The 25279-nt window shown below is 34.5% G+C and overlaps 1 protein-coding gene across 1 annotated transcript in view; it reads right to left on the bottom strand.

Moving 5' to 3' along the window:
- Positions 1 to 6373: 6373 nt before the first annotated feature.
- The window catches only part of COPB1 (COPI coat complex subunit beta 1), a 34731-nt gene continuing 15825 nt past the window's right edge, over positions 6374 to 25279 (bottom strand). The window contains exons 9-22 of the mRNA XM_010964835.3: positions 25030 to 25137; positions 24800 to 24946; positions 23914 to 24059; positions 22502 to 22598; positions 21218 to 21378; positions 20234 to 20354; positions 16207 to 16434; positions 15865 to 16044; positions 13541 to 13685; positions 12364 to 12483; positions 9617 to 9762; positions 8950 to 9039; positions 7162 to 7317; positions 6374 to 6720 (exon numbers count right to left, since the gene is read on the bottom strand). Of these exons, the coding sequence (XP_010963137.1) occupies positions 6661 to 6720; positions 7162 to 7317; positions 8950 to 9039; positions 9617 to 9762; positions 12364 to 12483; positions 13541 to 13685; positions 15865 to 16044; positions 16207 to 16434; positions 20234 to 20354; positions 21218 to 21378; positions 22502 to 22598; positions 23914 to 24059; positions 24800 to 24946; positions 25030 to 25137 (1905 nt within the window). The 3' untranslated portion in view covers positions 6374 to 6660. The remainder of the gene's footprint in view (positions 6721 to 7161; positions 7318 to 8949; positions 9040 to 9616; positions 9763 to 12363; positions 12484 to 13540; positions 13686 to 15864; positions 16045 to 16206; positions 16435 to 20233; positions 20355 to 21217; positions 21379 to 22501; positions 22599 to 23913; positions 24060 to 24799; positions 24947 to 25029; positions 25138 to 25279) is intronic.

The following is a 25279-nucleotide window of genomic DNA, read 5'->3' as shown; positions in this document are numbered from 1 at the left end:
GTTTTTCCAAATGCAAATCTGATTGTTTCACTTACCTTCTTAAAATCCTTAGTAGTTCTTCATTCCCTACAAGATAAAGTTCAGATGCTTCAGCCTGTCCTTTATGATCTGAGCCTTGTCTATCATCTCTAGTCTCATCATCTGCCATTGCCCCTAACACGTCCTATGCTGAGCAGAACCCGCCTCTCTGTGCTATGCACCTCTGTGACTTATCCAAACTGTTCCTGTGGCTGAAATGGCTTTCCTGCCCCTTTTCCCCACCCCTCATCTGACAGTCAGCAAGCAAATTCATGCTTTTCAAGGCTTAGTTCAAATGTTACCTCTTTGTGAAAACTTTGACTTTCTTCTGATAGTCATCAGTTTTCTGTGCTCTCACAGCAGCTGGTATATTTTTTTGTTATAAGACTTATTAAACAGTTCTCTGATTGGGTGTTTATGTGTCCTTAAAATACTCACCAAATTGTATCTTACCTTCAGTAACTTCAGGACATCACACAGCACCAGACATACAGCTGGTATTATCAGTTGGGACCCAAGGGCCCTAGAAAGCCCCTGCCTTGTGCCTTAGGTTGGGGAATAAGGGGAAAATCTTACAGGTTGAGTACCCAAACCAGGGCACTCTCTTCCACAGCTTTTCCTGAGTTCTCTACAGTGAAGGAATAGGCCAGCAACTACCTGAACCTGGATTTATACTTCTATTACCAAGGCTTATTTTCATTAAATAGTGCCTATGAGTATACACTCTGTATGAATTACATAAGAATGTCTGGATTTTATGTTACATTTTATATAGACACCCAGGCCAGTGTTGGAGCATCTAGGAATCAAGTTATCCTCTGCTGCCACCATGATAGTGATTCATTTAATTCAATTTGATGAACAAGGAACTATTTACCAGCAGAAAATATAAAACAACCAGGATTACATATGGTCACAAACTATTAGATCAAGACCATTCGGCTAGCCAAATATTTCCATAATGCTTTTTTTTTTTCATTTTTAAAATTTGGTAGCAAATATTAATGTGTTAACATTCATGGAGAAGAAACAAAATTGACAAAATTCTTTCTACCGTTTCTTTTTGACCTGGGAAAAAAAGACCACCATTATTTGAGTTTAGCTGTGGGAACACACTGGTCCAGCTTGTGGAATCCTAGTGTACCAACAGAGAAGTTTGGAAACCATGCTTTTAATAATCATACCTTTACTCAAAGCATGAGTAACAGTCATAGTTTTACTCAAAGCACAGGGTCATTAAAAACAGTATGACCTTAAACAACTTTATAGAAAGAGAACATTTTGATTACAACTAATTAAATTCACTTTTTTATGTTGTTGGGCTTTAAGAAACTATTTGCATAGCTTAACAGGGTTCAGAAATTTTCCTGGACAGATTCCTTGAGCCACATAGCATTTTCTGGCTGGTGAAGTCCTGTGTGGTAAGATTCAGTCCCTATACTCTTTTAGGAGAATGCAGTGCTTACTTACAAGGGGATGCCAGCTCTCAGGGTGGGCCCAAGATGTCAAGATTACGGATCTAAAAATCCCAAGAGTTGGAATCAGGGACTCCAGCTAATGAAAGAGCTAAGTCACACCCAATGACCTTAGGGGGTAAACAACATTTATTTTCAAGATGTACTACTAATCATATGACCAATGTGATATATTTTTTTTCCACTTGGAGAGATAGACAGTATATCTACTTCTGACCATTCTGACTATATGCTCATTTATAATAATGTACTTTCATTCCGCCCTACCCCATTACCATCCTTTGTGTGCTGTCCTACATTATATTTCTACATGTCATGTTATCAACCCTGTAATACATCATTATTATTTTTGCCTTAAATAGTTAATTATCTTATATATATGCACCATTTTCTCCCCTTTTCTTATTTATCTAGTGTCTGGACTCAGGGAGGGAGGGGACATACTTAGCCAGTTGTAAAAAGTTGAGAGTTGGGAACGAGGCAGTATATCTATAACATATCTTGATTCATCTTAATGTAGGAGACATTCTTATGAGTGGTGTCTTTTTTCGCACCTAACATTATTTCACACGCACATACCAGTGTGATTTAATCTACACCATGTTCTCTCTATAGCTACATGTTTCATTCATTTAGTCACTCAACAAAGATTTATTGAGCATGTTCTATCTACTGGGTACTCTGGTACACACTGTATATACTTAATACCATTTACTTCTCAACACACATTCTGGTATGGCTCAATCATTTTCAATTTTCATTATTTGTAACATTATTATTAATAATTTTTGGATTTATTTATTTTTAGTTATGTCTCTCAAAATAATATTACCAAGGAAGGGTCTGACCAAGTCAAGGAATCATATAGCTACTGTTGTATGTGGTCAAGATTAAAGTGTAGGCTTTAAATTTAGAATAATATGTAAAGTTTATGGTTAGGCTACTACAATAGACCACAATAAAGATGACAAAAGTCTAAACTAGAGCGATGGCAGTAGGAGTGGGAAAAGAATTAGGAAAATACTGAGGAAGGGAGAAAATTGGGTTTGGTGTCTGAGGAGCTATAGGGGGTGAGTGTAGAGTTAAGGGTGACTATTAGGTTCTAGCATAACTAACCAGACAGGGGACATAGCAGAGGAAAAAGTCTGAGGGGTGAGGTAAGCTCCATTTCATAATGTTGATTTTGAGGTGTCTGTGGGTAGGTAATAAGCCCACAGAACATAAGCCCAACTGAGACATCTCAGTTGATTTATAAAGTTTGTTGCAGAGGTATATGTGAAAACACAAGGCTTTTTAGTATGAATTATCTGAACTAGAAACACTAGAGGTCAGTTAATTGTATTACTTCATTTCACAGATAAGGAGATAGGCCCAGACAGATAACATTTATTTTCAGAAAGCTACTCAGAGAATTGAGATTCGATTTAGGAAGAATCTCATTCAGGGCTGTTTCAGCCTACCATGCTACATTCCATTTGTGTATCTTGTTGGTTTTACAATTAATCAAAAATACATAGAGTCGTTTTCTCAGATTCCCACAATTATATACCAAACCCCAGATAAAAGGCACAAATCCTACTTGCCTTCTCTTGTCACTGCATAACTAACTTCTTAATCAAAGAGATTCTGCCATGCTAGATAGAGAAAATAAAGAGAAAGTGGTCAGATTACTAAAAGTGACTTTTGATCCAAGTGAGTATCTCTAAATATCACATTGTTACTATAACGTGGCTATATCTATTTCTGTATTCAGCTGATAAAGAATCAGTCATTTGATTGTCATTCTGAAAACCAATAAAACCAGTATGTTCATCACAGACCATCTATCACATGAGGTATATGGATTGTAGCAGTTACATTTAGCTGTGATAACAATAGTTTATAAGCAACAGTGCTAAGGGCTAATTTAAAAATTGACACAATAGTGACAATGAATATATGTATGTTCATGTATAACTGAAAAATCGTGTTCTACACTGGAATTTGACACAACATTGTAAATTGACTATAACTCAACAAAAAAAGTTAAAAAAATTGACACAGTAAACACTGTTATAAAGAATTCTTGAGAAATGAAGCTTCTTTTAAGTAAGCTACAGGTGTTAAGAACAAAAACAAAGCATTCAAATAGAGTAAGTATAAAACTAAGACCTAAATTGTGGGGGAGGAATGAAGATAACCTGGGGAATAGGTTTCTGTCTTCTCTGCAGTGTAAGGAAGGTGAACAGGGGAAGAAATGGAATGAATACTTATGGATAAGCCTCTACTATGTGCCAAACATTCACAATAAATACATTGTTTCATCTCTCACATCAATTCTATGAAGTAGAGGTGAAAAGCACTTCACAAATGAGGACACTGAGGCACAAAGAATTGAGGCAGTAGTGTCAATGTATGACTAATTGCAAGGGCTTTCATGTCAGATATAAAACCCTGGCCTTATATCTGAGTTCAACTCTTAATATTAACCCGTAATTAATAAGCAACACCCTCTCTTATGACTCTCATCATTACCTGTAAATGATGGTATTAATAGTATTTGCCTGATAAGAGTTATTGGGAGGACTGTATATCCCATGGAAAAAGCACTCAGTGTTATGCTGGCACATGTAAGCACTCAGTAAATCAGCCATTTACCACTGCACACACAGCAAGTAAGTTCTGATAGGATTCCACACTTTTCTGATTCTAAACTGAGCTTTTGCCCTATATCTAGTTACTTCCTTAGGCTCCTGAGATTCCTGGGGGTGCAGAGTAGGTAGAGCTTAAGGAGGGGGACAGATAACATTGGGAGAGGGTAGTGAGGCAGGGAGCTGATATGCCTGGCTCTACTTTGAGGACAGCATTCAGAACTATTAGGACAAAAGACAAACTATAATTTTAAACCCAATCTTGATTTAGGGGAAAGGCTATAAATTCTTAGTTAAGGACATCTGCCAATGTGGAAGGAAAAGGTCACCAGTAAAACTACTTACTTTAGCCAATAGATAGCACAGATATTTCACAATCAGTATTATTTGAGTTTTTAAAAATATTTTGGTTCTCTTGCCTTTTCAGATACTCTGAAATGAATTCCTCTGTCTCCTGTATTTTTTATAAATCATGTGAAAAAGTTTCTCACAACTAGCAAAATATCACTAAAATCAATCTCCTTGCTAATAGAAAATTTATCTTGTTTTTCCTTCTTATAAATAAAACTTTAACCTCCAATTACTTCTAATCTCAAAATTAAAGTAAATGCATAAAGCTCCATCTAGTGTCAAGACAGCAAAATGTTAAGGGCCATTTAATTTTCTTAAAAGAATTACACATTAATTCATTTAATTCATTTAATATATTAAACCTTTCCTTGGTGTCAGAGCTTGTTTATTCTCTTACTAGTAAGACATCATGGTCTTAATTATATGATATCTTATAATGTGAGCATATAAAAGGTATTTTAGATCCCAACTAAGAGAGATTTAAAAATGCAATAATGGTTTATTATGAATACAAAACCAAAATCTTTAACCTGCTAAGTCAATTTTCCTGTCCTACATATAGTGAATAGGTGTTCTATGAAAAAAGGATTCCCTGGTTAGGTAAGATTAAGATACGCTGGGTTAAACCAAACTAATCTACTCTTTACTGAAGGACCTCTCAAAAATTTTAGTATGCTGATGTGTACAGTGAATTCCCAGTACAGTAGTATAAAGCTTCTCCCAAACTTACTTGACTATGGAACATCAAGGATGCTAATGTTTAGTGGAATAAAGCTCGGGAAATGATCTAATCCAAAATTGCATCAGTTCCTCTGCTCTCATTACAAATCTCCAAGCTTTGAGTCAATGCATCAAACTAATCCCTTTCTAGTTTTCCTAGTATCTTTCCCATTTGGTAGCCATTGACTTTGTTTTGAGACCTCTGTGCTTTGGAATCTCAAATGCCCTGTAATCCTCTGGTTCTTTCTGATTAAAAAGGCAAGTGGCTTCAAAGCTTGACTCATACAAGGTATCAATCTCCTTCACACTCCAAACAAATCATTCCATTCTTACTCAAGTACTGAAACAGGAGATGCTGCTTTCACTCTTTCATGGACCTTATCTATGGACTCATCCTGAATGCAGCCTGAATCTTAGCTGGAAGACAAAGTATAACAGCTTAATGTTCAGAATTAGCTAAAAGATCAGACTACCTCAACCATCTCCAAGGAAAACAAGGGCCAAAAGAATAGCAAGCACAATCAGACTCTAAGGAACTTAGCTCAGAGAGGCATTTGGAATCACACTGGGAAGTGATGGTGCCCAGCCCTGGTGTGAAATGAGGAATAGGGGAGAGTGAGGCATGGAGGCAATATGGAAACAGGACAGATTTCTGAACCCTCTGGAGTTTAATTCTCCCAGTGAAGCTTCAGTAAGTGGCTGAAATCAATTTGATTCCTCACAAACATAAAAGAATACACAAAGGTAAATGTGAATGATCAAAAAATCTATTTTGGGTTATCTACTTTTCATTATGATTCAGGATAATTAAGAATAGTATGTTTATTTTAATCATGATTCATAATACTTTTTTAAACTGAAGTTGAACCTGTTTTCTCAAGTTATTTGATACTTTCTTTCTGAACCTAAATTCCAGAGAAAAGCCCCTTAGAACATGATAAAGCATTTTTAGAGATACTGTTATCAGAATATTAAATTAGTTAAAATTAATCAAGTAAACCAAGGCCTGTCTCATTCCCTATCACTGTATTTGTAAATTCTCTTAATAAAGTTCATATATTCACAACTCAAATAGTAATTTAAATTTGTAATAGAAATCTGTAACTCAACTAAAAGAAATCCATTGCTACCCTAACTAAAATTATGTAATTATACATTTATTTATAAAATAACAAAAGATTTAGGAATAGATCTGTTTATTGTGCTATGAAAATGGTCTTGATACATGTGAGAAACATTATATATTTTGAGGACAGTATTCAGAACTGTTAAGACAAAAGACAAACTATAATTTTAAAATCAATCTTGATTTAAGGGAAAGGCTATAAATTATTGGCTGGAATGCATTCAGCATGTACTCAGATTCTATATAACATAAAGCATGAAAGAGTATAAAAGATGTTGGAGTTCAATAAACCCATACCTAAATTTTAACTGTAAAGCTGCAAAGACTTTTTTGTTTATTCTTATATACTAGTTTTCTTCTGAGACAAGTTGATTTTATCTCCAAGACTTAAGGCCATTCCCTGTAAGAAAGAATGAAGATGTTTACCATTATTAAAACAATGTACAATCAGTAGGCTATTCTATCTTAATCAAGCTCCATTCAATGACATCTCATCAACAATGAAACCGAAGATGAACAAAAACAGAACCACCAAAACTTAACCTGGTTAAGTACTTTTTGTGCTAGATTTACAAACAGTCACTAGATTTGTAGCTTAGATTTCAAAAAACATTGAAGAATTCATTTCACATACACTCTATGGGAATTAATCTGGTTTTAATGGTTTAATGATAGACCCCAAAGGTGGGCCATTTTAATGAAGGAAAGTTATATTTCTATTCAAGAATACTATTATTATAAATATATATATGTATCTAATGCACAAAACACTAGTATGACAGGATACTTTCTTTCTCTTTTTGTTCAGTTCAGAGACCATCTCAAAAAAAGCAACTGTTACCTGACTCTTTGCACGAATTCTTATGTGGCCAGTAACAGGAGCCTCTGGTCCCTGTTGAATCGGCTTCTCAATGCTGACATTTGCAAGTGCATCTTCTCCAAATATGGAACGGGCGTAGAGGTTGGCTGCCATAAAGCCACAGTAACCAGAAAGTGCCTGGAAGAAATTCATGATAAATTCAATACTCTACTACAGAACAACATATAAGCAACACCAGAGAGCACATGTGAATTATCACTTAACATAGGATTTTTTTTTGAGAGGGAAGTTGTTTATTTTTTAAATTGCAGTAAATAACACAGAACATAAAATTTATCATCTCAGCTATTTTCAATAGTGTTAAGTATATTCACATTGCTGTGAGATAAATCTCCAGAACCTTTTCATCTTAGAAAACTCTATTCCCATTAAACAACAACTCCCCATATTCCCTCCCTCCAGGCCCTGGTAACCAACATTCTATCTCTATGAATTTGACTACTTTAAGTACCAAGTACCTCAAATAAGGAAAATCATACAGTATTTGTCTTTTTGTGACTGGTTTATTTCACTTAGCATAATGTCCTCAAGGCTCATCCATGTTGTAATACGTCAGAATTTCCTTTTTTTTAAAGGCTGAATAATACTCCATTGTGTGTATAGACTATAGTTTGTTTATCCATTCAGCATCATGGACACTTCGGTTGTTTCCACCTCCTGGCTACTGCAACTATGCTGCTGTGAACATGGGGTGCAAACAGGGAAGCTGGTTTTGAGCCCCACTTCTCAGGTGGTGCCCTGAAGTGCTCGGTCCCTAAGGCTGTGTACTGTCTCTTGCAGTACACAGAGCCTGAATGATAGGGCCCCTAGGGGGAAGGTGCCAAAAATGTGTAAATGAAGCAGACTCCAAACCACTCTTAAGGTTCAAAAATTTAAAAAATTTAAAAAAACTTCTTATGTGGTGGTAGTTACATGACTATGAATTTGTCAAAACTCATAAAACTATACAAGTAAAAAGTGTGAACTTTACTGTATCTATATTAACTCAATAAACCTGATTTTAAAGAAATCGAACTTATCTCCATCTGTACTTACACATTCTCTGTTTAGAGTTGTCTGACTACCTCCTACACCTGACCTTAAGCTCCATGAAGGAAGAAACTACTTTTATTTTGTTCATTATTGTACATACAGCAGCTCACAGGGTATTGGGCATATACTATTTGTTTGAATATTTGTTGGAATCAGTATTTGTTGAATAGACTAACATGAATTAAAACCTACTTATCTGGCAGCATTCTTTTACTGATTAAATCAACATAACATTAACAGAAATTTTATAAAGAAAAACAAATTCCTTAGAGCCTCAGCTTCATTTTTTGGTCTTTCTTTCTAGTCTTCTTTCATACATACACAAACATAGCAGAAGATCTGAGTATATTAACAACTCTGTCATGAGCAGATATATTCTGACCCATAATCAGACCCAACAGAAGAGGTCATGGACATTTCTTAACTCAGTATCAAAAAATATTTTGGAATAAGCCTTTAGCTGAAAGGGAGAAGACTAAAAAGAAAAACCAACCTGACTATTCAATTGGGTCACTACACTAGAAACAAGCAGATATTGTTTCCATTCCATAGAAAGCAGTAAGCAGGTACCTATATTCTATGGGATGACTTCTTTAGCTGGTTCAGAATGACACTGCTTTTCTCAGGCTAAATAATAATAAAATACAATAGAGGAAATACAACAAAGCTAACAATCTACCATGTTACTTTCTATCAGATTTAAGAAGTAAATCTTACCTTCTCTGGAGTGAGGCATTTCATGTTGGTGGACTTTAATATGTGCTGTAAATAGTCATTTAAGTCAATTATATTTGTGTTAACTGTCACCTGTGCAAAGGGAGAGAAAAAAGTCGAGATTATAATTCTTACAATAAGAAAGTTGTGAATTTCTTATCTTGGGGTTGAGAAAACAATCATTTGTATGTCATAATAGAACCTCCTTCCAAGAATTTAGGGGAAAAGGGTGGGCAAAAAAAGTAATGACATCTACAAGATCCAACAGCTGTAGGTTGGCATTAGAACTTTCAGATATAGATAACTTCACAGAAGATCAACCTGCTGTATATAAAATATTTCGAATAAAAATCAAGGCTCAAAGAAACAAAGTTCCCCAGCAGGCCACTAACTTTGCAAAGCTTCTTTTGGACACTGGATTCAATGGTAAGTTACTATTCATATATACAAGGATGGAATATTGTTTATATCTTGATCAGATTAGTTATAGAACTGTTACTCTCACCAATTTACAACAGTCTCACCAAACTACTTGCATGAGTTCCAGTTAAGAACAGATATTGATTTGCTTTTCACATGTGACACTTTTTAGTGGGATTTATTTTATCAGAGAATCCCTCAACACTAGCCAAAAAGAAAGATAAGGAAGTCAAACTTTCCAAGGACTAACTTTGTTTTCCCATTCAAATTCGGCCCACATCTGACGGAATTCAGCATCAGTGCAAGTTGCAGGCTGGATATAGTCCATGATGTCGATGTGAATATCACTGAGGACCACACAATTTCTGTCACTTGCTGCTCCAGAGACATCATAGACTGCAATGCATATACACAAAATGATCCCCAATCACCAAAGGCAAATTTTAACTTAAAATTCTTAATATTTCCAAATAACTATGATATTAGCAAATAGTTTTATTATATGCTGGGCTCCAATCTGAATGTTTTATAAATTATTATTTATTTAATACTCCTGTTAATCCTATGTTATAGTATTACTATTTTTCCATCTTACAAAGACACAAAAACAAAGAGAAGTCAAACAAGCTGTTCAAGATCACAGAACTGGTTAGTGGTGGAGGCCAGGATTCAAGCTCAGTGAATACTTACACAGAAGTTACAGTGTGTAAGGCACTTCAGAGGGATACACAAATAGTAGGGTTCCCATAGCAGGTGCTTAAGGATTATTTCTGAATGAATATTGCTGAGCCATAGTACTTAATGACACAAGACTGTTTGCGTCTATAACTGTTTCTTCAATGGCAGAAAGTCATAATCTGACTGGAACCTATCTTTCTTCCTTCGAGCCTCTTCTCTTGACATTCTACTACCCTATCTACTTTTAGAGAAAACTGAAGTTACCAAGAAAAAGTTCCTTTAATTTTCAGCCCCATATCTAAAAATAAACTTATCTTTCTCCGAATCAACTCTTACCTCCTTAATTTTCATATCAGAGAAATGCTGCCTCTTCTCTTCAAGGCTAACACTTGCTGCCATCTGAGATACCTGCTTTGGTTCAGGACCTCACTCCATCAATCATTACCTCTTTTACTCTTACGTCTTTACCTTCATATTCTCTACTTTCTTCCCTTATAGTTAATAAACATAGTCAAGACTCTCTTATCTTAAAAAATCTTCCCTCATCCTTGACTTCTCTTCTGGCTATTGCTCTCTCTCATTCTTATTAAAACCAAGGTCCTACACTCTGACTGGTCTATACTCATTATCTTTATTTCTCCATCTCCTATGTAGTCTTGAACCCATCACCATAGCCCAAGACATGCCACAAGAATGTTTTAATATCACTGAATACCAAATCCAAAGGACCCTTCTATTGGATCTTTGGCAGATTCAGATACTTCTTGAAGATTTTTTCATACCTCTTTGACCACATTTCCTTCATAGGCTTCTCCTTCTCTGACCATCTTTTAATACTGTGTTGAATAAAAACTCTGAACAACTTTTACTATTGCTGTTTCTTGGAATCAGTTTTCAAATCTCCCCTCTTCTCACTCTTTTTTTTTTTTTCCTCTTCTGATTCTTTATGCCCTCTGGATGATTTCTTCCGTTTCTATGGCTTTTGAACATATATTTATCTCTACTTTAGACCTCTTGTTTAAGTTCCAGACTCATATGAAGCTACCCTTCAATATCTTAAGGCACTTTATTACTCAACCTGCTCACATTTAACTAATTATCTCTCTCAATTTGTCTTTCTCTCCTATATTCCGTTTTGGTGGTTAATATAAACACCAACCCAACATACCCAAGCATGAAATCTGAGGGTTGCCCTAGCCACTTCCTCTTCAATTAGTAAGCATGTCCTAGACATTCTATCTCCTTAATATCTATTATATTCAGCCCTTCTCTTTCACCCCAGCCACTACTGTGTTGGTTCAAACTCTCACCTGTGCTACTGCAAGTCTACTAGTTACCCTTTCTGCCTCTTACACTTACTCTTCTTTAGTGTTGTCAAAGAAATATTTAATCGTGTAACACACTAATTCCTCAATGGCTCCCCTTTACATCCAGGATAAAGTCTGAAATCCTTATTATGACAAGTATAATATAGCTGCCACTAACCTTCCTAACTTCATTCTTTTCTACCACCACCCTCTAGCCCATTCTAAACTCCAAGTATGTCAAACTACTTGCATTTGTTCCAAGTAAATCCTCTGTCTATATGGAGACCACTTACTGACCTTTCAAAACCCCACTTGAGTTTTACCTTCTCCACCAAGCCTTTCCTTACCTTTCCTCCCAACCCCCCACCACTTTGAGAGAACTGACAGAACTTCTTCATAGACTTCCACTTCACCTAGCACAGGCCTCTTTCATAGCACTTACCATTCATCATGTGTTGCATATATCTGTTTCACACATCTGTTTTCACTTACTTGACTATAAGCTGAGGACAGAGATCTTTTGTTCCTCATCATGGCAGCCCCATCCCAACCACAGAAATTACTCAAACAAACAAAATTTACTGAATACTACCTCTGTATAAGCTAGTCCCTAGATGGCCTGGCAACAAATGCCTATACAGAGCTTTAGACTCAGTTCAAATGTTATCCTTTGATAACATACCTTCCTTCTTTACGAAGCCTTCTATACTGTTAGCATTTTCCCTCTATGATCTCAAAACACAAAGTATACAAACTAGCCCTTATCACATTGTATTGTAATGATATATTTACTTATTTTTACTTATTATGTTTCTTGAGGACAGTGACTCTATCTGGTTCATTTCTGCACATCCAGCAACACTTAGCAGCATAGCTGATGCCCCATAAATCAATGAATGAATGAATGTATGAATTCAAGTCTTGCCCTCAAAAAATGTCACAAAGCTACTCATTACAGAAATTCTTTAATAAAAATATCTATAACAGCCCATGCTATAAAACAATTCCTTACCTATATTACCAAAAATTATTCCATTTTCTGTTGATGCTACTTTGACATTAGCTTTAATATTTGCAAAATCATGAGGAGCAAGAGTCAAAGGAGATGGCTTTTCCACAAGTTTCAAGTCCCCTGAAAAAAAATTTAGACATGGCTAAAAAGACGTTTATATTAACCTCTCAAATCATAAAACCTTAAAATGTATACAAGCTCAATGTTTCCAGCAAAACAAGGAACAAGAGAAGGGTTATGATTCAAATGTAAGGACAAAAATAAAGAAATCATTTAACACTATTATTCATATCAACATGCACCTTTTCTTTTAAAAGGTAATAGGCTTCTCAGAATAATTCTATATTTAATTCATGCATGTGTATGTGTATGGGCAGGGGTAATTTGGGCATACAATTTTATTCCAATGAATGCATACAAACTTCTCAGGAAACTTCAGTCTTAAAATATACACTCCATTACAAGAGAGATAAAACAACCTGAAAAAAGGATTGTAAGATATTAGAAATATAGTTCTTTATACAAGCCTCAAACTATGCTGAAGAGAACAGACAGAACTATGTTTTCCTTCAATTTCTTAAAGTCCCTTAATTCTTGCTTAAGCTATATGAAACTTCCCAGGGGCAGTGCACACTATTCCTGTATGGAATTTATGTTTTTCAGTTTCAATACTATATGTAGAAATGATTAGATAGAGTCTGATACATGTGTCTTTATTAAGATGACAAAAAAAAAAATCACATTGCTAAATGTGATAATGATACATTACTTTGGCCACACATGGTATGTATTAGTTATGGACTCAGAAAATACCTCGTTTTGTACTAAGGCAATTAAAAATTTAACTGAACTACTTGGTAAATCTGTAACTTAAATAGCTCTTTTTTACATCTAGAAAAACTGACATTTGTTAGACCAAGCTCACTGAATAAACCTATCTAGAAGTACCATAATATTAGTGTAAAAGTCTGTATCACAGAGGTTCAGAAAATTGGAGTTGAAGGAGACTAAATATTAAGTGTAAAACTCAGACTTCATTCAAAATGTCACAAAGGGCTCAAGAGAATTATACTAAAACTTATGTACTTCTTTTAGTAATCTGTCCTCTTTAGGACAGATTTTACTATGGACATTTTACTACATAACAGTATCTTTCCTTTATGGTAAATTTCCTCACCCAGAGTAGCTAGTTCTAATGTGCAGTTCTGCAAGGTATCACTCGTTTGGTTCACAACAAGTACATCCAGGACGATATCATACTGGTTGACATGAACATAAGCTTCCGCATATACAGGATCTGAGAAACCTGTCAACTGGGTGACCTGTCAAACAAAAAGAAAGAGATAATCAAATGACTAAAACAATTAAACCAAACATACATTACTCAAATGACTAAGTCTGTAATTAACATGTGCTTAAATTGGACAAGTCATTTTGAAATAGGTATAATAAAATTGTTTTGTAATGCAGACATGATAATTTCTAACTGAGACGTTAGAATAACAGGTCCTACAGTTAATAGCTCAGTAGTGGAAAGATGTTAAGTATGTTTAGAAAATACATTAAAAATTATCCCAACTTAGGAATGGAACAGATTTGGATAGATTTTCAATTAAATCCCTCAGCACCTAAACTCACTAGTTGCTACAAACTCAGGAACTAAATAGATCAGCAACTAAATAATTATAAGCAAGAAATGCTTGTAATTACACAAAGATAAATTTTTAGATGTTCCCCTACCAAAAAAATTTTTTTAAAAAACCTCTGAAGTATAGCATTTAAAAAAATGTAATGCTGTCACCAAAAATACATACAACAAAATTAAAAAGTAGATAAACTGGACTATATCAAAATTATAAACTTTTGTATATCAAAGGATACTATAACATAGTGAAAAGGCAACCCACAGAATGGGAGAAAGTATCTGCAAATCATACATTTGATAAAGGACTTGTACCCAGAATATATAAAGAAATCCTACAACTCGGCACAAAGAAAACAAACCACCAGATTTAAAAAATGAGCAAAGAATAGACATTTCTCCAAAGAAAATATATAAATGGCCAACAAGCCCATAAAAAGATGCTCAACATCACTAATCATTAGGGAAATGCAAATCCAAACCACAATAAGCTATCACTTCATACCCACTGGGATGGTTACTATTAAAAAAGAAAAAAAAAAAAAAAGCGTTGGCAAGGATGTGGTGAAATCAGAACCCTTGTGCACTAAAAGCTGGAATGTAAAACAATGCAGCTGCTACGTAAAACAGTATAGTAGTTCCTCAAAAAATTACAGTAGAATCACTACTTTATCCAACAGTTCCACTTCTGGGTTTAATCCAAAAGAAATGAAAGCAGAGCCTCGAAGAGATATTTGTACATCCACATTCATAGCAGCATTATTCACAACAGCCCAAAAATGGAAGCAACCCAAGTGTCCATCAACAGATGAACGGATAAACAAAATATGGTATAAATTCACAATGGAGTATTACTCAGTCTTAAAAGGGAAGAAAATTCCGACACATGCTACAAAATAGACGAACCTTGAAGGGATTAGGCTAAGTGAACTAAAGCCAGTCACAAGAGGACAACTGCTGTGTGATTTCACTAACATAAGACACCTGGAACAGTCAAATTTATTGGGATAAAAAGTAGAATGTGGTTGCCAAGGGCTGAGGGAAGAGGGGAATGGGGAATTACTATTTAACGGGTATAGAATTTCAGCTTTGCAAGATGAAAAATGTTTAGGGGATAGATGGTGGTGATGGTTGCAAGATAATGTGAATGTAATTAATGCTACTGAACTGTACACTTAAAAAGAGTTAAGAGAGTAAATCTGATGTGTAAATTTTACCACAATTTAAAAAAATAAATTAAAAAAAATTTAACTGTAATATTGTCAATATTGATTCCCAATTTTAAGGAAGAAAAAGTGTTTTAGTAGTTCCAATTCTGCCACTAATCTCACCTTGGACAATAAAATCAATTTGAGACAGTTTACTCATCTAACACAAGAAGGATCAAACTAGATTACTGATTTGTAAATTTAATATTTGAACAGTAGAATCATCTTCCTAATAAAATCCTACACATAACTTGATAAATTAAGAATATGAAAGTGGAGCTGCCCTGGGAACAGGAGGCACTGAGGGCAGGGTATGGGGGAGGAGGCTAGTGCCCTATCCTTTAAAAGCTTTAGTTTATCTCCAAGGACCCCTCAGCTCTATGTTTTAGTCTATGTTACTTCCACACACAACTGAAACAAGTTATAAAATCATCTACTTGACTTACAGTACTATCACACAGAATAGTACTTTATCAGGTTCTGAGTTTCAAGTCATGTTTCATGAACCTTCCCCACAGTGACTTGACAAAAACTGATGCTATACAACTCGTTTTTCTTTTTTTAAAACCCACAGTAGCACCAACAACTTCCTGATTATTACTTTAAGTAGCCAATTTAAATAACTTACCAGTGTACCTGACATTTTATTACCTTGTTAAGTTTGGATGCTAGGGGATCTGCTGCCTCTTTTCTCTGTGTGTTGCCCATTGCTGCCAGCAAACTGAGCTGAAACTGATCTTCCTTGCAGTTCATTTCATTCTTAGCAGTTAGTTGCATGAAGGAAATGGGGTCATCAGGCTGTACTGTCACATTCCTCTTTTCAGATTCCTTCTGTGTTGAGAAAACAATACATCGTCTCTCTTTAATATGGGAAAAAGATAGCTTTTATGAATCTTCAACAGGGACAGCCCTCACACATGAGGACTGAAAAATCATCAACAACAATAAAAAACCTCACAAAGCACTTTTATGTCTTTATCATATGTATCTTACCTTTTGGGATAATTTCTCTTCTTCAAGTTTAGCAGATAACATGTGAGAAAGAGACTGTCTGCATTCCTTATTGAAAATGTCATTCATTAAAGGTGAACATTCAGATAAGACCTTGAGGCACAGGGAAATTCGATCTACATCATCATCTGTAATTGGTTTCTTAGGAAGAGAGGATTTTCCCAAATGCAGGATAGTGGCCATGAGCAACATTGCCTCAGCGACAAAAGACTAGAGAAGGAGAGAAATGGCTTATTTGTTGTCAGGCTTCTCCAACTGCAATAATGTCATTTTATTGTAACTCATAATCCAAGAAATATACCTAAATTTCACTTCACCTAAGTAAAACATTTAGATTTTAATCTCCCTATTTTTTCTGCACTCTTCTTCTTCCCTTCTATTCTGCCACCCTCTGAAAACCTTCATTAACCCTCAACTGATAAACAGCAATTGTTTTTTAACTATATTCTTAACTGTATTCTGATTCTAACCCCCTCACAAGCCAATGTCATCTTTTAAAAATTCCAACTATGGAAAAGTTAAAAGAATGATACACTTCACTAACTGTTAATACTCTGCCATAATTATTTCTTATTCTACTTATGTATGTGCACTTATTTTGTGGGGGGAGGCTTAACATATGAAAGTAAGATTCTTCATCTAATACTTTAGTATTTATCTCCTAAGAATCAGGACAGTTTCCTTTATAATCACAGTATCATTATCTCATCTAAGAAATGTAACAATTCCAAAATATATCTACTACACTCCAAATTCAACTAAATCTTCTTAATTGTCACAAAATGTTTTTATTAATTTTTTAATCCAGGATCAACTTCATGCATTTTATTTGGCTGTTATTCTCTTTAGTCCCTTTCAATCTGGACCAGCCCCCTGGTTTTATATATTGTTTCCCATCATGACTTTTTTAAAGAGCCCAGGCCAGTTGTTATTCAGAATGTCCCCTACTTTTAGTTAGAATACAGGATAGGTGATGTTTTGTATATCTTATATTACATTAGGAGGCACATAATGTCAAGTTGTTCCATTAGTGTTGATGCTAAGTGGGATCACTTGTATCTTAATCCTTATTGTGCACCAATCATTTCACTCTCTGCGCAAATACCTTCAGTAACTTCCTACAGCCTTCATGTTGAAGTCTGTATCACTTAGCCTGCTAGTCAAGGTCTTCCACCAGTGAATTCAACTTAATTTTTCAGTCTTACATAGCATTAGCTTGACACATGCTCTATGTCCTTGTCAAACTGTCTTTAGCTAAGTATTGATCAGCACACATGCATGAAAAAACTACCAGAAGCCTGAGAAAGAACCGCAGAAGAATAAATATAATAATCCTTTGAGCTGAGGTCTCCAGGAGAGGAAGGAAGAGGGGACAGAAAAAAACAGCTGAAGAAATAATGGTCAAAATTTTCCCAAATTTGATGAAAACTACAAACCCACATATCCAAGAAGCTCAATGAACCACGAGCAAAGGAAACAAAGAAAACCACACCAAAGCATATCCTAATCAAATTACTGAAACCTGACATTACAGTGTTAAAGAGGAAATCCAAAACTAGCCAAGAGAAAACAGGACACATTCCACACAGAGGGACAAGAGTTACATTTTGACAGTACTACAAGCCAGAAGATAATGAAGCAACATCCTTAGTACTAAAAGAAAAAAAAAATTGTCAACCTAAAATTCTATATTTGCAAAGATATCTTTCAAAAGCAAAGGAGAAATAAAGACTGTTTCACATAAACAAAAACCAACAGAATTAACTGCCAACAGCTCTGCACTACAAGAAAAGTTAAAGCAAATTCTTTAGGCAAAAGGTATATGATACCACAGAGAAACTAAGATCTACACAAAGAAATGAAGAGTGCTGGAAAAGGCATAAATGAAGGAGAGCCAATGTGGTGATCAACAACCAAACTTCCTTTTGCCTTGTACCAAATGTAGTAAACTTTCTGAACCAAAAACCTGGCTGTCTTAAGCAGGTATCAACAAATGCTCTCCCTACGTGTAGAACTGAGACACAAAATGTTAGGGATTTTTTAAAAGCATAATTTAAAGAACAGACAAGACCAGAATAAACAAATAATGGCCCACAGAGAGTTACGAAGTAAATTACTTTAAAATAAATCGATAAAAAAGAGACAATACACCTTGTAATTTACTTGGCCCTCTAAATCTCATTTATGGCTCTTTATATTATGGAAGTTAAAAAAAATCCTTTGAAAGTCTCAAATCTAAGATGAAAATGTCTAGTTATATGGAAGTTTGAGTAAATGAAGGAATCTAATGGACTATTATGCAGCTATTAAACACTATTATGATTAGGAAGGGTTTAGAATAACATGGGAAAATGTTATAATGTTAAGTGAAACTGCAGTACTGTAAAACACAAAATGATCACTACTAGGGAAAAAAGTGTTTCAGAAATAAAAGCCATAATAAATCCTTTCTGAGGAAGGACTTAATTAATATATCTGGTAATTTAATTCTACCTTTTGATGTTTCTACCTATTCTGTCTCCACCACAAGATTAACAAGATTTGTACTTCAGTGCTTTAACCATGAGTGATTTTTTCTCATTAATTTTTATTACATCACTCCTTATTTTAGCAATGTGAAAAACATATGAACAAAAATAAAATAAAAATATTCACAATTCTACCAGAGAGAGTTTTTTTTTTTAAATGAAAGTAAAGATTTTTCAAGGCAAATGAAAGCTGAGAGAATTCATCCTCAGCAGACCTGCATTATAAGAATGATCAAGTTCTTCAGGCAGAAAAGAAAATCAGACAGAAATCTGAATCTACACAAAGGAATGAGAAACAACATAAATGGTAAATATGTGGGTAAATATATCTGTATTTCTCATTAAAGATCTTTAAAAGAAAGTGACTATAACGGATAAACAAAAATAGAATATTACAGTTAAAAAAAAAATTCTGACAGTGCTACATAGGAATGAACCTTGAAGACATTATGCTACGTGAAATAAGCCAGTCAAAAAAGGACAAATATTATAGGCTTCCACTTAGAGAAGGCATATAGAATAGGCAAATTTATAGAGGCAGAAATGAAGACTGGTGGTTTCCAGGGGCTGGGTAAGGGAGTATGGGGAGTTACTGTTTATTGGGTACAGTTTCAGTTTAGGATGATGAAGAAGTTCTGGAGATGGATAGTGGTAATGGCTGCACAACAATTTGAATGTACTTAATGACACTGAAATATACACCTAAAAAGGGTTAAAATGGTAAATTTTATGTTACACATATTTTACCACGAAGAAAAATATGAAAAAAAAAAGGCACCCAGGAAGGTAGGAATGCACTTGAACTCTGCCTTGTTTCCAACTCAACTTTTTACAACTGGCTAAGTATGTTCCCTCCCTCCCTGAGTCCAGACACTAGATAAATAAGAAAAGGGGAGAAAATGGTGCATATATATAAGATAATTAACTATTTAAGGCAAAAATAATAATGATGTATCACAGGGTTGATAACATGACATGTAGAAATATAATGTAGGACAACATACAAAGGATGGTAATGGGGTAGGGTGGAATGAAAGTACATTATTATAAATGAGCATATAGTCAGAATGGTCAGAAGCTTTGATGAGGTATAAACTGCAGAAATGGGAATACATTTAAGAGGCATTTCTGGTATAAAACAGACAATGACTGACAGGATGAAGATGCTGGAGTGGGAGAGGCCTTTCCTTCACTGGGCCTTGACTTAACCCAGTAAACAGAAATTGCTTCATAAACTCTTGTATCTCTTCCATTGAACTAATTACAAGGTATTGTTATTGTATTACTCTGTCAATTTTACAATCATTACATTATATATACACATATATTACATTATATTGCTGTGTCCATTTCCGCCATTAAATCATATGCTTTTTCATTACAGGAACTTCAGCATTCACTTTTGAGTCCCTCGCTGCTCAACGCATATATCAGGCACTCAATATTCATTTGTTGGGTGAATGTAGAATAAATGACCTTACATTTTGCTTTTTCTTCTCCTGAACCAAAGCTACATAGCGCAAGGCAATCTTGGTCAGAGTTGTGGCAAGGGAGGCAGCAACAAAGAAATCTCCATCCAGAAGGAATCCTCTCAGGGGAGGTCTGCAAAGCCAAGGAAAATGAAAACCACCAATTTCCTAAGCAGTATGCAGCTTTTGTATAAATGATTCAAGTAAGCCTATTTAATACTCTCACTGCCACCCTTCAGCAATAAGGATCTCAAAATTAGTTCCCTCTTTAGCTTGCAGAATGAAAAAGGATTAAAAAAAATATGGCTTTAAAATCTATCTTCAAATAATACAAGAGCTAACTGAATAGAGAAAGAAAAAAATGGTTTCATATGAAAACCAATGAGCTACATTCAAATCTAGTGTTTCTATTTATTTATTCTGTCCCCTTTGGGTAAGTCGCAAACCTCTGTAAGCCTCAAATTCCTCTTCTATAAAATGGGGAAAATGGTATACTCTATCTCAACAGCATATTGTCAAAAACTATATAAGATAAACTATTTAGCACAATGCCTAGCACATAGTAACTAACCATTAAAATCTTTCATCATCTTCTCTATAAAATTGTAGAGCAAAATAAGGAAGAAAACATCAAAATTTTATTTCATCAATTAGAAGTGGAAAATCTTCAAAATATGTTTTCCAAACGCTAACAGGCAACAAAATTCAAATACCAGTTACCTTCACTTAGCATTTTCCACGTGAGTGAAGTATTTTTAGTTTAAACAGAACAGCTATTTCGATGAGAACAGTTATAAGGAGCAGAGGATTAAAACCATGCACACAATTTCTGGGAGAAAGAACTTAAACATTGTTCTCTTTTCAAGTATCTTAAAATGGCAAAGATTTCCATTTTGGTCAAAAGAGCAAACGAATCAGAAATCATTTGACTGTTTTATACACAGGCGTAATAATAAAAGAAACATAGCTTGATAGGTCACAAGTGCTGCAAATTACCTTTCTTCCTCTTTCTTGGTGGGCCTAGAACTGCTAAGGGCACTCTGAGTTGCATAGGTGCCCATCTCAGTTACCAATTTCTGAACTGGCCCCACAGTTATTTCTTCTTCAGGTTTTAATTCACCAGCTTCTTTTTTAATTTCTGACTCTACAATTGGGATCTAAAAATCCATCAGAAACATCAATTTAGTAATAATATCAATAGCAAGCAAAACATATTTTAATATTCAATCATTTCTATAGAGAAGGCATTCCCCCAATGGGATTTTTGCAACTTGGGACTCTGCTTTCAATTTTCTTTCCTTTCCAGGATAATTTAGTGAGAATAACAGAGGTTTTGAAGTTGCATGCCACTTACTAGTTGTATGGTTCTGGGCAAGTTAATTTAGTTACTTTGACCCTCAGTTTCTTAATCTCCTAAACTGAAATCTTAATTCTTCCCACACAAGTTTCTTAATAGGAAAATGCTTAGGACAGTGACTAACACTAAGTAGTTACTCACTAAAGCTTATTCCTCTTCTTTGTCCCTTCCCTTGAAATACTAACTCAAAACAGCACCCATTCTTCTATAAAATGAAATAAATTTGACTTGTTTGTACCTTATAACTTCATCAACTACTCCTTTTTCACACCATATGGGTACTTTGTACTTATTCCTCAGTACCACTCTACCATCTAACTTAAGAGCTCTAAGAGTCTTCACCTATCATTACTAAGAGTCATCATCTATCAATTCCTTTATTTTATACATGAAGATCCTGATGTCCATTCAGGTTAAGGAACTTATATCCAAGATTCCAGAGTGAATTACTGGAAGAAGCAAGACTGGAACCCAGTTTTCCTAACAAACACTGTTCTTTCTATTCTAAAAAACGATCTTTTGGATGAGGAAATACTGTCAGTTTTAGTACATAAATACATATTCTAAGTTAGCCCTGTTCTTATAATATATGCATTCTTTTTTCCTAACACAAAGGATAAAGCAGAGTTTTGTAAGTCTTTTTCTTTTTTATAAAACACAGAATCTTTTGTTCAAACAAAATCTTACCCAGAAAGGTAAATAATACAGAAAAAAGAACAGGTGTTATTGCTCAATGTAGGGGAGGGCAACTCCCCTAATTTTCCATTGCCCACAGGCTTAATTATCTGGGTAATTAAAATTTTTTGTGTTCTTTAGCCCAAGCACAACTAAATAAAAACACAAAAGCAAATCATCACATAAAAGTCAGATTTACTAAAGTAAAAATCACCGTATAAAATAGCATTTACTAAAGAATAACATACCTCCCCAAGGGACCTGCGAACCTCAGTCATCACACTTTGAATGTCTTCCTTGGTACTACAGTATTCTCCCAGGATCCATAACGCGCCTCGGTAAATCCTAAGGCAAGAATACAAGCTGTTTTTGTTTTTCTTTTTTTGCATTCTTTTTTATTGAGATATAGTCAGTTTTTACAATATTATGTCAGTTTCTGATGTATGGAGTCATACATATACAGTATACTTGTTTTCATATTCCTTTTCAAGAATACAAGTTCTGAAATACATTCTGCCAATAAATTTTGAGGCAGAGATCTTTCTATGTGAATTTAAGCTTATGTAAGAAAACAAGATTCTGCAGTTCTAAGGGACTATGGATGAAATACTAAGAAAGAATATAACAGAGACTAAGTTTCTTTGATTCTCTCCAGAAATCACAAGGATTTAAAGAAAAATAAGTATTCTTATCCATCAGTTTTAGGAACATTCTACAACTGGTAAACCAAGTGGTAAAAATAAAACAACAAAATGCTTCCCAGAAAGGTGTTACCTTCCATTTAGGTCAAAGTTTAAGGTAAATTTGATTTTTATCACTTACCACTATGAAAAAGGTATTATTTTACTATAAAAAGTAATTCACTGAAAAGAGGCAAGATGCTCAACAGAACAATAAACAAGGAAGGAGTGCAAAGGATCAGTAACAAAAAAACCAAAAACATAAAGCAAGCTACAATTCTCTATTTTAAAATGTTAAACTTAATAAAGTCTTCAGTGATCTTTTCTCTGATATTTTCATTAAATTTATTAAAAAAAAATTCTAGAAACTGAAGCTTTAAGAGATTACAGCTGCCAAAAGCTAAACTTTGATTTTTTTCTTCCAAAAAGGAAGCAAATCTTTCTCACTTTCATAAATATCAGTAATTTTCATGTCATAAAACCAATTTTGTAGTCCCTTCTTTTCTATATAGGCAGACATAATACAAGTCTATTATGAGTCTATCAGATGATTTAAATGAAGCAAAACTTGGATGCAACAGTCCTTTATCACTAACAAAGACTATCTGGAAGGAAACACGTAACTCAGATTTACGTTGCACTTTCAATCCTGCACCTCAGTAAATAATAAAGACATCCCAAAAGCCGTACCTTTTAAAAATATCTCCCTTATTCACTTTAGGATTCATAGTGTTTTAGAGGAAATAAGCCTAGCTAAATCACACCTACCAAAATTTTTTTTTTTTGCCCAAAGATTATGGGTTAACTGAGGGTGAGAGTGGAGGTGACATGATGTTTACCGACATGTTTCGTTTGTCTTATTTTGGCTTGACTGTCTTGAGTCATCTCTCCTTCTTTACGTTTTCTATCAACTGACCCTTAAAGACAGAAATTGGTAAAATGCTTACTTGACTTTACATTTAAACAGATTTTAAACGTACTTTACAGATTTGATAGCATGAAAGACTTCAAGCATCTTCTCAACAATAAGCATTCTCAGGTTATCAAAGCGCTGAATGGCTTCGCGAACAAACTCCAAGACATCAGCAGCTGCTGCTTCATTACTGTCACTGAGAAATTCCATTAACTAAAAGAAAAAAAGATAACAATTACATATTTTCAAAAAGGAAATTATCTAAGGTTTAATAAGTACATTAAACAAGTTTACAAAGAATGTAATCAATACTTTTCAAATATATAACAAAATGTAAGCTGAGAGACAAGTACCATTATGTAAACAAAGTCATGATGGCTTTTCAGTTTATGTGCAGTGAAGTTTATTACAAAACGCATGATAAAACAGAGGCTGGAAATCCACAATTCAAAATAAATTAACTGTATACACCTAAGTTGCAACTAAAAGTAAGATCTTTTTTGAGAACATTCAGAGCTTAAAGGTAAAATTTCAAATTACCACAACATACCTCATTTATCTAACAATGACAGAAAGCAAAATATTCTAAGTAGGTTAATTTTTTCCTATAACTAAATCCTTCAACGTTTAAGAAGTAAAACTATTTTAAAGAAATACTTATTTGCCATACTGAATGACCTATATACAGAGTAAAGGTAAAGGTAATTTTACTTTAGGTATTTGTAATAAATGTTAATTATAATAATATACAGAGGCATTTTTGCCTCTGTTTTTGTTTGTTTATTTTTTTGGTAAAGATGTAAGAGAAAGAAGTCAGAGCCCTTATCCTTCTGGGCTTAAGGACTCACTGACTCCAGACAGTTGAGATTTTCAGAGTTTAACTGCTGAATAACCAGAATTTTGTGGGGGGTGTAAGGGTGGATTTCAGAATTAAGATCATCAAAATTACATACCACAGGAATAACATTTGCAGCCATATCTGGAAATCGAACAGAACAGGAATGCAGTGTTCGCACAAGGAGTTGTCTATATTTGTCAGTATCTTCATGCTCTGACACATTATTTGTTTTAATCACTTCCTTCTTCAGGACAATAACCAGCTATAGAACAAATTAAAAGTAAGTGAGAATTACATCATGGTTGGCTTGACAGCTTACAAATTGCTCTCAGAGTTTTGTTTTACCTCTTCAACATTCCTAGAAGAGACAAGATCCAGTGCTAACTGCAGAGTTTTCTTGCGTACTTCTAAGTCTGGTGTGCTCAATACTCTTAGGATGTCCATAACCAGATCCTGGAAAAAAGAAAAAATTACATTAGTATTTCTTGTCACAAGAAGAAAATCTTAACTGTGGAATGGACGGTTCTGTCGATCACAACCTTAATTCTTTGATCAATAATAAAATCACTATTGGTGGAAGAACCAGATAATTTGG

Source organism: Camelus bactrianus, chromosome 10 (genome assembly GCF_048773025.1).
Source record: "Camelus bactrianus isolate YW-2024 breed Bactrian camel chromosome 10, ASM4877302v1, whole genome shotgun sequence".
NCBI lineage: Eukaryota > Metazoa > Chordata > Mammalia > Artiodactyla > Camelidae > Camelus > Camelus bactrianus.
The sequence above is the reverse complement of the archived record's forward strand: the minus strand, read 5'-3'. Positions and strand labels throughout refer to the sequence as shown.